The sequence below is a fragment of the Tachysurus vachellii genome, chromosome 24 (assembly GCF_030014155.1).
Source record: "Tachysurus vachellii isolate PV-2020 chromosome 24, HZAU_Pvac_v1, whole genome shotgun sequence".
Taxonomy (NCBI): Eukaryota; Metazoa; Chordata; class Actinopteri; order Siluriformes; family Bagridae; genus Tachysurus; species Tachysurus vachellii.
Genome location: NC_083483.1, coordinates 16473134 through 16487619, shown reverse-complemented (window position 1 = coordinate 16487619; position 14486 = coordinate 16473134). Strand labels below are relative to the sequence as shown.

At 41.5% G+C, this 14486-nt stretch overlaps 2 protein-coding genes across 2 annotated transcripts in view; one reads left to right on the top strand and one right to left on the bottom strand.

Annotated features, from left to right (window-relative positions):
• Positions 1 to 1082: 1082 nt before the first annotated feature.
• Positions 1083 to 5384, bottom strand: LOC132839731 (E3 ubiquitin-protein ligase TRIM35-like). Its single transcript, XM_060860869.1, has 6 exons — positions 4856 to 5384; positions 4439 to 4534; positions 3529 to 3750; positions 3386 to 3408; positions 3157 to 3275; positions 1083 to 2064 (listed from the first exon to the last, which is right to left on the bottom strand). The coding sequence occupies exons 1-6, from the start codon at positions 5279 to 5281 to the stop codon at positions 1403 to 1405; spliced, it is 1548 nt and encodes a 515-aa protein (XP_060716852.1). The 5' UTR covers positions 5282 to 5384; the 3' UTR covers positions 1083 to 1402.
• A 1098-nt stretch (positions 5385 to 6482) lies between these two features.
• The window catches only part of LOC132839676 (procollagen galactosyltransferase 1-like), a 13890-nt gene continuing 5886 nt past the window's right edge, over positions 6483 to 14486 (top strand). The window contains exons 1-8 of the mRNA XM_060860782.1: positions 6483 to 6853; positions 10074 to 10184; positions 10285 to 10402; positions 12507 to 12641; positions 12887 to 13091; positions 13351 to 13470; positions 13560 to 13636; positions 13909 to 14015. Of these exons, the coding sequence (XP_060716765.1) occupies positions 6636 to 6853; positions 10074 to 10184; positions 10285 to 10402; positions 12507 to 12641; positions 12887 to 13091; positions 13351 to 13470; positions 13560 to 13636; positions 13909 to 14015 (1091 nt within the window). The 5' untranslated portion in view covers positions 6483 to 6635. The remainder of the gene's footprint in view (positions 6854 to 10073; positions 10185 to 10284; positions 10403 to 12506; positions 12642 to 12886; positions 13092 to 13350; positions 13471 to 13559; positions 13637 to 13908; positions 14016 to 14486) is intronic.

The following is a 14486-nucleotide window of genomic DNA, read 5'->3' as shown; positions in this document are numbered from 1 at the left end:
TGTTTTTATAAGGTTTTTTTTTCTTTTCAGGATTCCTGCAGGTCCATCTGAAGTCACGAGCATTTTATAGTGCACATGAGTTTCAACAAGAATTCGTTCTCTGCATTTAACCCATCCAAAGTGCACACACACAGCAGTGAACACACACACAGCAGTGAACACACACACAGCAGTGAACACACACACAGCAGTGAACACACACACAGCAGTAAACACACACACACAGCAGTGAACACACACACACAGCAGTGAACACATACACAGCAGTGAACACACACACACAGCAGTGAACACACACACACAGCAGTGAACACACACACAGCAGTGAACACACACACACAGCAGTGAACACACACACACAGCAGTGAACACACACACACACAGCAGTGAACACCACACAGCAGTAAACACACACAGCAGTAAACACACACAGCAGTAAACACACACACACACAGCAGTGAACACACACACACAGCAGTGAACACATACACAGCAGTGAACACATACACAGCAGTGAACACACACACACAGCAGTGAACACACACACACACAGCAGTGAACACACACACACAGCAGTGAACACACACACACAACAGTGAACACACACCTGGAGCAGTGGGCAGCCATTTATGCTGCGGCGCCCGGGGAGCAGTTGGGTTGGTTCAGTGCCTTGCTCAAGGGCACTTCAGTCGTGGTATTGCCGGAACGAGACTCGAACCTACAACCTTAGGGCTAGGAGTCAGACTCTCTAACCATTAGGCCACCACTTCCCCGTGCTGTATGAGTCAGGATTTAATGTAGACTCTGTTTCATACATCGATTCAGCATGTGAGCACAAGATGGTCTCCATGTGATTATTACAACTGATGGTTAGACAGTGTCATGCTTTCCCGTGATGAACCGAATGAAACTTGTCCATTATTCATCCTGCACCACACGTCTGTGTTAATAAATATTTGTAATGCAGATTCAAAAATATATACAACTAAATAGCCTCTAATATATAAATAATTTTTTTAGATGTGTGTGTGAGTGTGTGAGTGTGTGTGTGTGTGTTCATTAAAAAAAACTATTTAAAGACATTTCATGCAGAACTATTCATATTTATTTAGTTTCTTTTTTATACAGTTGTACACATTTATAATGTGTCACTATGGCAAAAAATAGAATATTAGTGTCTTTTCATTATACAGTTACAGTATATAACAACACAGAGGATCACCATCAAATTAAAGAAAATCCTGGTACATTTTTACCTCTGATGATTGTTTAGTAAATAAAACATAAGCAAACTCCTGCTTAGAATCTAATCAGTCTAATCTTGAGTATTTAAACATTATTCTTATCAGGTGCTTCTTATAATGCAACCCAAAAAAAACCTCTGACTTTCACTTCCTTCATTTTATTTTTTTAACAGCCAAAGCATCAAAACCATCAAAAGCACCACGAAGAATCCAATGATATAAAGAGGTATCAGGTCCATGTGCCTGTCTGAGAAGGTTAATTTCTTCTCCATGGTGATGTTTACATTCACAGGAACAATGCGCAGAGAAGCGTTTTTCTCCTCTGGGATCAGAAATGGAAATAAATCCCTCCTAAAGGCTACATCACGAATACAAGCCATCACAGATCCATTGGAAGCATCTGAAAAGCTCAACATCCAGGAAAGTTTCCAGCTGTTGAGATCGAGGCGTTGCATCAGCTTCACCCGCACTATTTTTGGAGACCTCCTTAACTGAAGCGGAGTCTCTGTGGACCCTAAGATGTAATAGAAATCTCCATTTCTGCAGAGACCCCAAAACCCATTTTGAGGGGTCAGGTCCTGCGGGTGGTTTCTCCCAGCTGCTGAGCGTCGACACACACCGATGGTCCAGTGCTTGCTGTCTCCCACTTCCACGTCCCAGTAGTTGAGGGAGGCATTTTGGGCCTCTGAACCGAGAACCAACAGGTTAGAGTTCTTCTGTAGGGGGTTGGAGGAGTAAAACCTGTGGACGGATCTGCTCCCAGACACCAGATCACCGGACACAGAGATGTGGGCAGAGTTTGGATCGAGGACTACTGGGTCTAAATAAAAACAGAGAAACACTTAATTGTGTTTTTTATCTGTTTATCATTTTATACTTATACATCTTCATCCAGTATTCTGGAATATTAGTGTCCTGATGATTCTACCTGAGCGACCAAAACAGCGTCATCGACATATGGGTGTGATTTACACCGCAAATGTTTCATTTTAAATGATTCATCTTATTTAAGACATTGTAATCTCATTAAATCTAATTAAATCAGGCCTTGATCCATACTTTACTCCACCATTACAATTAAATATCAATCCACATTCAGCTGTCTGTGATTACTGGTGTTGGGGAGAACAGTTCAACCCCAACGGATTTGTTACCACAGAAATTTGCCAACTATTAAAGAATGATGTATAAAACCTTATATGAACAAACAAGACCTTCTATCACTGATTACACTCATTTTACTTTACGGCACATTATCCCGTGATGTCAAGCGTTTGTTTTGGTTCATGTTTTGTCTCCGCCCACATTTTTCATTAATAATTGCCAGAGTGTGTTTTGATTATTCTACCATTTTCAGCTGGACCTTGGATTATTCTGTGTATTTAAGCCCTGGTGTTTATTTGTTCTTTGTGAAATATACACTCGCTGTACGCTGTTGATTTTCACCAGTCGTTACCAAGACGCTGGTTACTGCTTGCCGTTCAGGTTTTTATATTCTTTCTGGTTTCTTCAACTTGCTCTAGTCTGATATTGTTCATGATGATTTGTTGATAAGCGGAAACTTTACCCGATCCTTTACCTGCACATGGACACGTCGAAATACATCCACAACAAAAAATTTATATATAATAAATAAATAAATAAATAAATAAATAAATAAATGTAAATTCATTATTTCAGTATGAGACTGGAGCATCGTTACACACCACATGTTACAAAAGTAATAAACAATCTAGAAATATGAAAATCTTATAAAAAATAAATAAAAAAAAGAAGAAAGACGAATAAATGGAAACCAAAAATTCAAGACTTTCAGTAAACTTTCATTTGTAAAAAATGCTAAAAGATAAAAGATTACTTGACTCGCTTGAGCTATTTAAGTGTTAGGGATACATGGGGATTACATACTCACAGTAAGGACAGAGATCTTTCATCTTTTCCCACACTCTGAATCTCAGATTTCCAACATGATTGGAGACGTTGATCAGAGACCCGGAGCTCAGCTGTGAATCGGACCTTCTGTACCGAGCCCTGAAACACAGAGCCTCTGTATGTTAACTGTATGTTTCTATACACACAGAATCTGATCTATAAAGGCAGGGAATCTGATGCTGTGAGAGTCAAATGCATTAAAAACATACCGTCTCATAATCTGGTCAAAATTCTGAAATTAAAATAGAAGAAACAGATTAAGAAAAAGCTTTTATGCTCAGATTCATCCTTAAACTGAAGATTGTTATTAAAAATAATAAAAGCCTTCCTAACAGATTTACTCGTTTATTACCAACAGGAATGTGACATCATCATTCGCCATCTCTTCTTCCACCTCCAGCAACCTATCAGAGATGGACTTTAACTCTTGTTCAGTCCATCCTTCCAGTTTTTCTTTCTTCTCTTCCTCTTCCTCCCTCAGTGCTGCTCTTCTAGCCTCCTCCTCTTCTCTGAGGAACTGATGAAGCTTCTCGAACTCGTCCTTTATCTGCTTCTCTGCCTGCTCAGCTTGACACTTAAAGAGAGAAAGAAATATTCAGCACATATACAGTACAGAGTGTAAAAACAGAGCAGTTAATGAGCTAATAATAAGCAGATATATTTATTAACAATATGCTCAAGTTCATATATAACACAAAACAATATAAATACATGAGAATAAAGAGCACAATCATCAATAATCTGTACAAATATCACCAATGTATTTATTTTATTTTCTCTCGTGTCTTTTGGTTATGAGTCTAACCAACGCCAGTGATTTTTGGTTCATATTAATAAAATATTTGACTTGTAATTAAATGATTTCTTTTGATTGTTTTTTTTTTTTTTCATGGTTTATTATTCACCATGAGACGGCGTGATTGCTCACAAGCTAAAAATATAGCAGAACAAAACACAGGTGCAAACAATCATCAGGAGACCTGGCAAAGCAGGAGCCTGAGCAGAAAACAGAAAGCTTCCATGACACCATCACTAAGATATGTGTAATTGTAGAGGAAGAATGCGGAGTACCTGGAAATTAAATACCGAACAATACGAAAGTAAGAGAAGAAAAAAGAACAGTTCGTTGAATGCTATCATTTAGAAGAGAGAACAGGAACAACCAGCTAAACAACCAGCTTTGTTCAACCAGCTGATAAACAAAAGCCTGCTCATACTCATGCATTTCACCTTGACAATCAGAACCATGTCCTACACTTTACCTCAATGTATTTGGTGACTTTACGCTCCAGTGCTGTGCCATTCCGCAAAGACTCTAGAACTTTCTCAGCTGGATGCAGAGCTGCTTTAATTTGGTCCTGCAGAGATAAAATATAGTCTTATAGTCTTGTAGCTGCAATGTGTTCAGTCTAATCATTTTTATTCCTAACCTTCTTGGAAACCTTCGTTTTCATTTCATCAGAATGAAATGCTTTCTCATGGTAACAGAACAAATGATAAGAAACGATAAGTAAACAAAAACATTCATGGTACTGAGATGGACCTCAAACTAAGCCTGGATGATCTGAAGAACATCTTCCTAACATTGAGGCTACTACTGTTATGTTCTAGGTAAGGTAATGTTTTAAAAACAGGAACTTTAAAGATTTGTTGTCAGGACTTGTTAGCTGAATACACACCTTGCGCTGAGGTACAGCGTGTGTAAGAGGCTGAACTTTGTGTGACATATGAGTAGTTTTCCTGCATTGAGGACATATGGTCACTCCATCATCCCTACAGAAAAACAGGATTTTCTCTCTGTGCAATGAACATTTAGTGCGTTCGTCCTCCTCCCTCTCTTCTCTCTCCTTTCTCTCTTCTCTCTCCTTTCTCTCCTTCTCCCTCTGATAGGTCTCACAGGTGTTCCTCAGAGCCAGGTTGGTCACCGGTTCCTGGTGTATCACCTGCAGACACATGGGACATATCCGAGTGCAAAAGGTGAAGAAACGGTGATGATGTCCGACACACCGGAGGCAGAAAGTATGTCCACATGAGAGGATCTGTGGATCCTGAAAAATCTCTAAACACACCGGACACGTGAGGTCGTCTTCTACTGAGGACGCCATGAGTTATCCTCAGAGGAAATGAAAGTTAAAGCTGAAAAAGGAAATAAAAAGTGTCGTGTTTTTCTTTCCCTAGAAATGAAACTTAACGTCGGTGCGTAAACCCTGGAAGGAGGAAGAGCTTTTACAGGTGGAGAAATATAGAGCCGGGTTGCCAGATCACGCAGGGGTTTTGCATATTAATATTGTTGATCTGAGAACAAATAACCATGTGCTGCTAGAAAGTCTGAACAGGACTTGTGTCTTGGATTATCTTGAAATGTGAAATAAAATAATCTAGTACATTTCAGTATAATGTTTGTAGACCTTACTGTGTTACACACACAGAACCAGTCCGGGGGGTTGGGGGGTGGTTGGGGAGGAGTCTGACCTGATCCAGCTCCTCTTACCTGAGTAAAGGCACCTGTATAGTGCGCGGTCTAAAGGGGGCGCCATTGTAGCTTTTTGTCACTGCGTTTGTACATTTTAATAACCACTGATAGATTAGGTAGCGATATAGCAAACTGTTTGGCTTTCAGGAGTATTTAGCTAGTTTTTATATTATACCGCGGCTAATTATTATTATTATTATTATTATATTATATTATTTTATTTTATTTTATTTTATTGTAATTAATTAATTAATCAATCAATTAATTAAGTGATTAATTTATTGATTAATTAATTAATTAATTAATTAATTAATTAATTAATTAATTAATTAATTAATTAATTTATTTATTTATTTATTTATTTATTTATTTTTTGCCCTTAAGGTTGTTTTTTGGTTCCCCCTAGTGTTTAACACTGAACATTGCTTTACTTTGTTATTGTTTTTATATATACAGTATATGTGTGTGTGTGTGTGTGTGTGTGTGTGTGTGTGTGTGTGTGTGTGTGTGTGAGTGAGTGAGTGAGTGAGTGTGTGTGTGTGTGTGTATGTGTGTATACTGTGCTGTTCAAAACCATTTAATGATGGATGAAACAAATACACTTTAAAATGTAGATTATTTTATGATTTATTGCTTATTTAAATCACATAAAGTGTATATAAAACTTTAATTAAAGAAATTTCCCGCCATCCAGGTGTTTCACATCTGCCTGTGTATGGGTTAGATATTTATACGCCCCCTGTTCCATTGACCACGCCCCCAAACAGACTGGATCGTCTTAAAGGGGCGTGGCCAACACGTATTCTGTAACGGTCTTCTTTAGGTGCTTTATTGTAGTAATGTGTGCTGTTGTGATCACTAACAATTTGGTGAAGGATTAATTTCTGCTTCTGACTGTGCGCATGCGCGGATTAAGGTCTGAGTGATCAGGGTGTTAGTACAGTATCGCTTGTCGGTATACCGGAGTAATAGGTGCCGGTGTCGCCATGCACAGGGGCGTGCTGCTGCTCTCCGGCGCCGCGGCGCTGCTCGCGCTCGCCCCGTGTTGGGGATCTTTCCCGGAGGAGCGCTGGAACCCCGAGTCTCCTCTGCTGGCACCGCGCGTTCTGCTCGCGCTGCTGTGCCGTAACTCGGAGCGGTCACTCCCGCATGTCCTCGGCGCCATCGACCGCCTCCACTACCCCAAGGACCGCATCGCTGTATGGTGAGAACTTTATTATATCCTCAGCAGAAGGACACGTGCAGCCATGTGTGTGTCATAAACATTTAAACACACCTTTACTTTATAAGGTCTGGGGTTTGGGGACAAGTGAGACATATCAGAAGTGTCCCTCTGTCTCTCTCTCTCTCTCTCTCTCACACACACACACACACACACACACACACACACTGTATTATAATGTCAGCTCACAGCTGTTTGTAGCAGCTTTTAAAAAGAACAAATATATATTTATATCTATTTTAGAGAAACAGGATTAATAAAGACAAATACATCATTATAAAAAGCAGGGAGGCAGAAGGGATATAAAGAGTTAGAAAGATTTATAAAGATTTATATTTGCCTGAGACAAAAAGGTACAACAGTTTTTTTTTTTTTATTTTATTTTTTACCTGAATATTCTCGGCCTGATGATTTCACCATGCGACTCTTTCGCTCCAAAAAAGGCGAGTGGAGCCGAATACAGACGGAAAATGCCGAATAATCACAAACAGCTACCGATGTGTGTGTGTGTGTGTGTATGAATGTATGTATGTATGTATGTGTGTATACGTGTGTGTATGTTTGTGTAAATGTGTATGTATCTGTGTGTATACGTGTGTGTGTGTGTGTAAATGTGTGTGTGTGTGTGTAAATGTGTGTGTGTGTGTGTGTGTCTGTGAAAGAGACAGACAGACAGAGACAGACAGAGAGCGAGAGACACAGACACACACACAGAGAGAGAGAGACACAGAGACACACACACACACACACACACACACACACACACACACAGAGAGCAGGAATGTGGTCAGGTGATGAAAACATTCCCTGAGGGCAGCACTAGGATCAGCTCAGTGAATGAGTTTAGCACACGACTGAATGAGGATGATGTTCTCCTCACTTCACTTTAATACAGAGGCTGCTGTTTATTCATTCATTCATTCATTTTCTACCGCTTATCCGAACTGATCTCGGGTCACGCTAGAATCTTCTCTCCTGCCCCGGACAATTTAAAAGTTTAGCTAATGTACAGTAAAATCATTGCAATTAAAAATGCTGAAGGATTTCATTCATTCATTCATTCATTCATTCATCTTCTACCGCTTATCCGAACTACCTCGGGTCACGGGGAGCCTGTGCCTATCTCAGGCGTCATCGGGCATCAAGGCAGGATACACCCTGGACGGAGTGCCAACCCATCGCAGGGCACACACACACACACTCTCATTCACTCACACAATCACACACTACGGACAATTTTCCAGAGATGCCAATCAACCTACCATGCATGTCTTTGGACTGGGGGAGGAAACCGGAGTACCCGGAGGAAAGCCCCGAGGCACGGGGAGAACATGCAAACTCCACACACACAAGGTGGAGGTGGGAATCAAACCCCCAACCCTGGAGGTGTGAGGTGAACGTGCTAACCACTAAGCCACCGTGACCCCTGGCTGCTGTTTAATAACCCTTTAAATAATAACAATAGTCTCGTATGATTATCAGTTATACAGTTTACAACACAGAGCTGCTGATTGGTCAGAATATAGTCAGTCTGATACCTTATAGTTTCTACAGCAACATGCTTTACATTACGAGATTATTGTATAATTATCTCTATAGTGATGTTTTCTGTAAGGACACGTTTGTGGAAAGATCTGGAGTAAAAGATCTCCTTAGTCACTGCGTGAACCCGGTGCAGGTCTGTGCACGATCGATGATTCTCAGTGTGTGTGAGTGTGTGTGTGTGTGAGTCATGCCGAGTTTATTTCACACTGGATTTCTGTAAATATTTCTTCAGAGAGTTTATACACAGAGCCGAGCGGTGAGGTGGCACAAGCTGAGTCTCCTTCATTACATTCTCCCGCTATAGACTCCCGCTACAGACTCCCGCTATAACATTATCTCATATATTATCACCTAAAACCTGCACAGATCACAGAGATAATATTCATTCACAGGAATTACAGTGTTACTGAACAGGTGTGTGTGTGTGTGTGTGTGTGTGTGTGAGAGAGAGAGAGAGAGAGAGAGAGAGAGGGTGAAACAGATAAGGTGTGATTGCTCTGTTAGATCTTTTCCTTAAACATGGTGCTGGAGTCAGTTATTTGTTTTGTCTGGAATGGAATTTTCTGGAAGTATATTTCAGAATACACTTCCTGTGTGTGTGTCTTTATGTGTCTGTGTGTGTTTGTGTGTTTTTGAGTGTGTGTGTGTTTGTGTGCACATAGTGAAAACATTAGTGAAAACATGAAATTCAATGCCATAGTGTCAGAACATAATGAGTCTCTGTACACACAGAGGCAGCACTCTGGCTATAACTTTCTCCCTGTCCCAGACACACACACACACACACACACACACACACACACACATCGGGGTGCTGCCTCTGTGTGTACAGAGACTCATTATGTTCTGACACTATGGCATTGAATTTCACAAGTACACACACACACACACACACACACACACACACTAAGCAAATATTTTTCGGTCATGTCTAAGGTGTATATACCTAAAGATGTGTGATATAAAATTTGTACAGGAAACAAAAAAAAAAGTGTTTCTACTTAAGAAAACAAACTAAAGAGATAAAAAGCAGATCTGCTCTTTAAGTCTTCAAAAACTTTCATATTTGTCTTTTTTAACAGGACAGATGCAGACATCTGACTCATATGTTCCTTTGTGTGTGTGTGTGTGTGTGTGTGTGTGTGTGTATGTGTGTGTGTGATGGAAATCATTTTGCTGCGGTCTCGGTGCTGTAATCCGTCTCAAACTCAGATTTCCAGTCTGTAGTGCAGATAAAAGTCAAAGCCATGTGTTGTGTCTTCTGTAACACACAGAACAACCAGCTGAACAAAACAGATCAGTAAAACAGATGGATTGTCCTGAGATTCAAATAACTAATGTTTTTTTTATAAGATCTTATTTAGCAAGATGAGTTCACTAATGTTTAAGTACAAGAACATTTGTACAACTGTACGTTAAACTCTGCCAGAATTCAGTGAGAATTAGCATGATACCTAGAATTAGTATGATAACTAGCTGCTAACGTTTAGCTAGCTAACGCTGCTCATTAACCAACACTTCACCTGAGTCAAATGCTGTGGTTTTAATGACGTTATCTTACAGTGTAAAACTAACAGAAAGACAAATCCACTGATTTTGTCTGTTATATCAAGCTTTTGTTCTCGTCTCTGATCGAGTCGTTGTTCTCTAATTGCAGGGTGGCGACGGACCACAACGCAGACAACACGGCTTCGGTCCTTCGCGAGTGGCTCATTAAAGTTCAGACTCTGTATCACTATGTGGAGTGGAGACCACAGGAGGAACCCAGGTGAGTGAAATCCTGATGAAGCAGACAGTGAAGGCTGACGTTAGCTCGAAACCATCTGCTGTTGCCTACATGTCCTTTTGCGCCCTTGTGCTTGTGTTAGCGAGTATGAAGACGAGGTCGGACCGAAGCAGTGGACCGATCTACGTTATAAACACGTGATGATGCTACGGCAGGCAGCGCTGGAAACCGCCAGGCAGATGTGGGCCGACTATTTTCTGGTACGTCACTTCAGCCCAAGTGGAAGTGAAACTGAACTGAATCAATAGGCGAGTATAGAAGGTAGAAAAAAACAGATACATTTATTTCTCTGTGTGAATGTACAGTAGTAAAGAAAAGCAAATACTGATGAATGAGTGTGACAAGGCGATGCTAACGGCTAACAGTGCAACTTCTATGCTTTTATTATTTAAGTATTATTAGCCAGTATGGAAATGTCAACTTCTTGGGGTTTTTCTAAAAGCACAATTTAAACTGAACTAACTAAGGAAAGCAGACAGGAAGATGAGGAGCAGCCAGGAAGATGAGGAGCAGCCAGGAAGATGAGGAGCAGTGAGGAAGATGAGGAGCAGCCAGGAAGATGAGGAGCAGCCAGGAAGATGAGGAGCAGTGAGGAAGATGAGGAGCAGTGAGGAAGATGAGGAGCAGCCAGGAAGATGAGGAGCAGCCAGGAAGATGAGGAGCAGCCAGGAAGATGAGGAGCAGTGAGGAAGATGAGGAGCAGTGAGGAAGATGAGGAGCAGCCAGGAAGATGAGGAGCAGCCAGGAAGATGAGGAGCAGTGAGGAAGATGAGGAGCAGCCAGGAAGATGAGGAGCAGCCAGGATGATGAGGAGCATCCAGGATGATGAGGAGCAGCGAGGAAGATGAGGAGCAGCCAGGAAGATGAGGAGCAGTGAGGAAGATGAGGAGCAGCCAGGACGATGAGGAGCAGCCAGGAAGATGAGGAGCAGTGAGGAAGATGAGGAGCAGCGAGGAAGATGAGGAGCAGACAGGAAGATGAGTAGCAGACAGGAAGTTGAGGAGCAGTGAGGAAGATGAGGAGCAGCGAGGAGGATGAGGAGCAGCCAGGAAGATGAAGAACAGACAGGAAGATGAGGAGCAGCCAGAAAGATGAGGAGCAGACAGAAAGATGAGGAGCAGCCAGGAAGATGAGGAGCAGCGAGGAAGATGAGGAGCAGTGAGGAAGATGAGGAGCAGACAGGAAATCTCATCATTTACTTTATTTAAATCTCATTTTCAGTCATATTTCTGTTTTTAACAGTTACTAATAAATGAATGAATAGTTTCAGCAGCTTCAGCTCTGTCATTTCACTCACACTGTGAAGTGTGTTCACTCTTCAGCACTCTTTAGTGTTTTATTTAGGATTTTTGACTTGTTGCTATGGTGATAAAGGACCTACAGGAAAACGACGACCTTCTGCATTTTATAGAAAACAAGAGATAAATAAAAGTGTTGAAAAGAGGATTGTTTGCTTCCTCAGTTGATACTTTCACTTATTCAGTGAACATCTGAGCCAATCAAACACCAGTGGACTGTTCTGTCTGTGGTCTTTAAAGGTCTGGGGTTCATCTTCATCATTTCTGCTGAAAGCATCCGCACTGACCTTCGCTAATGCTTTGTAGCTCTCTGGATGCTAGCATAATATCGTTGCATTACAGATGCTAAACAGACGATATCGAGGTTGATGCTAAACGCTAAACACTAAACTCGAACATATCTAATTGTTACTAAAGTCTGATGCTAGTTTCTATTGACTGGAATAAGACTCATGATGTTTTTATCCATAAAAACTGAATCCAGATGTTTCTGCTGCAGGAGTGACATGAAAAGGATTTAAAAATATCACCGTCAGATGCTAGGCTTCTGGTGTTAGCTTTAGCTGGCCTCAGATCACCATAAACACAAGCACTTATATTCAGTCATATTAAAATATCCCTTTTACATGAGAACCAGTCATGTTTGTTGGGTCGAATGTCGTGGCTCATTCCATGTAGAAGGTTGTTTTACTTTTATATTATTTTCAGAATCTCTTCTCTCTGATTAGCTTTTTTTTCCCTTCGCTTTCTGTGTCGAAGGCTATAATCTGTCACATGTGTGACATTTAGTTTGCTGTATAATGTTCACTGTGAACTGAATGCCTGTTATTATAACTCTGTGTGTTATTATAACCGTGTGTGTGTGTGTGTGCGTGTGCGCGTGTGTGTGTGTAAGCTGATTCCAGACCACTACAAGGCAAAACATCATCTACACTGTCCCTTGCTAGATGTGCTCTCTCTCTCTCTCTCTCTCTCTCTCTCTCTCTCTCTCTCTCTCTCTCTCTAGTTGGTGGACTGTGATAATCTTCTCACTAACCCTGACGTCCTCTGGAAACTGATGAAGGAAAATAAAACTATTGTGGCACCAATGATGAAGTCCAGAGCTGCGTACTCCAACTTCTGGTGCGGAATGACCTCTCAGGTAGAGTGTGTGCGCTTGTGCGTGCGTGCGTGCGTGTGTGTGCATGCGTGTGTGTGTGTGTCTATGTGTGTGTGCTTGTGTGTGCGTACATGCGTTCATGCGTGTGTGTGTGTCATTTTATGTTTATATTAAATGATGCCATCAGTAATTACAGGGTGTAAGTGTACATGTAAGTATCTGTACCTGCATGCTTGTATTAAATGTATTTTGTGTGTGTGTGTGTGTGTGTGTGTGTGTATATACAGGGCTACTACAGGCGTACACCAGACTACATGCCCATAAGGAGTCAGGAGAGGCGTGGCTGTTTCCCCGTCCCCATGGTCCACTCCACCTTCCTGCTGGATCTGAGGAAACAGGCCTCCAGCCAGCTGGCCTTCTATCCTCCACACCCGGACTACACCTGGGCCTTCGACGACGTCATAGTGTTCGCCTTCTCCGCCCGCATGGCAGGTGTGTGTGTATGTGAAATGTTTGAGTATCAATTATGGAAGGAGTCTCTGGTGTCTGTACTGTGTACCAATCAGAGGTGAAGCTGGAGCTTGAAGTTCTTCACATCTTCAGGACAGAGGAAAACACACACCACACTTCTTAATGGTTTCTATGGTAACATGAACATAAATTTAAGAGAGAATAAAGAGAGGCTGCTGTCGTTAAGATGTTCCTCAAAAACATCCCAGTGATAATAGAGGAATAATCTCTCCTTCTCCAGATGTTCAGATGTTCGTGTGTAACAGAGAGACGTATGGCTACATCCCTGTCCCGCTGCATACCCATCATTCCTTGCGAGATGAGGTTGATAACTTCCTGCACACGCTGCTGGAGGTCATGGGTCAGTTCCTGTTCAGAGGAATGTTTTTACACTGTACGTTATACTGGAATGTTGTTGTCTTCATGTTTGGTCGTGGTCTCTGTTGTCAGTGCACGGTTCTCCGGTGGATCCCTCAGGTCATCTCTCTGTCCCTCACAAACTCCCTGATAAACTGGGCTTTGATGAGGTGAGAGTGAATTTCTGATGTAATCCTGATCGGTGCTCAGGTGCTAATGAATTGTCTCTAACAGTAGTGCAGACGTATATTAATGCACTCGTTACCATAGCAACAACACAGGGACGTGTCTGTAGATCACTCGTTGTTGACGCGGCGAGGTTTTCTGTAAGGAGACGTTTATTTAAGGTTTATTAAAAAAGTAAATAAGAGTTTATGGTTTTGTGGTTTGTGTTTTTTTGTGGAAGTTTATTTTTATGGTCTTTACATGAACCGTGTTTCAGGTGTTTGTGATTAACCTGCTGAGACGTTCAGATCGTAGAGAGAGAATGTTGAGGACTCTGTGGGAGCAGGAGATCACCTGTAAGATCATCAACGCAGTGGACGGCAAGTATGTACACACACTCCTACAGACACACACACACTCATACACACACACACACACACTCATACAGACACACACTCATACAGACACACACTCATACAGACACACACTCATACAGACACACACTCACACACACTCATACAGACACACACACACACTCATACACACACACACACTCATACAGACACACACTCACAAACACACACTCTCACACACACACTCATACAGACACACACATACACTCATACAGACACACACACTCATACAGACACACACTCACACACACACTCATACAGACACACACATACACTCATACAGACACACACTCATACAGACACACACTCACAAACACACTCATACAGACACACACATACACTCATACAGACACACACTCACACACACACTCATACAGACACACACACACTCATACAGACACACACTCACACACACACTCATACAGACACACCCATACACTCA

Bases quoted from the DNA above. Each gene is read 5' to 3' on its own strand.
- LOC132839731 (XM_060860869.1), bottom strand. From the start codon at position 5,281: ATGGCGTCCTCAGTAGAAGACGACCTCACGTGTCCGGTGTGTTTAGAG. The intron at 3,276-3,385 runs GTATGTTTTTAA...TCTGTGTTTCAG, and splicing joins TTTGACCAGATTATGAGACG to GGCTCGGTACAGAAGGTCCG. The intron at 2,065-3,156 runs GTGAGTATGTAA...GTTTTTATTTAG, and splicing joins GAAAGATCTCTGTCCTTACT to ACCCAGTAGTCCTCGATCCA.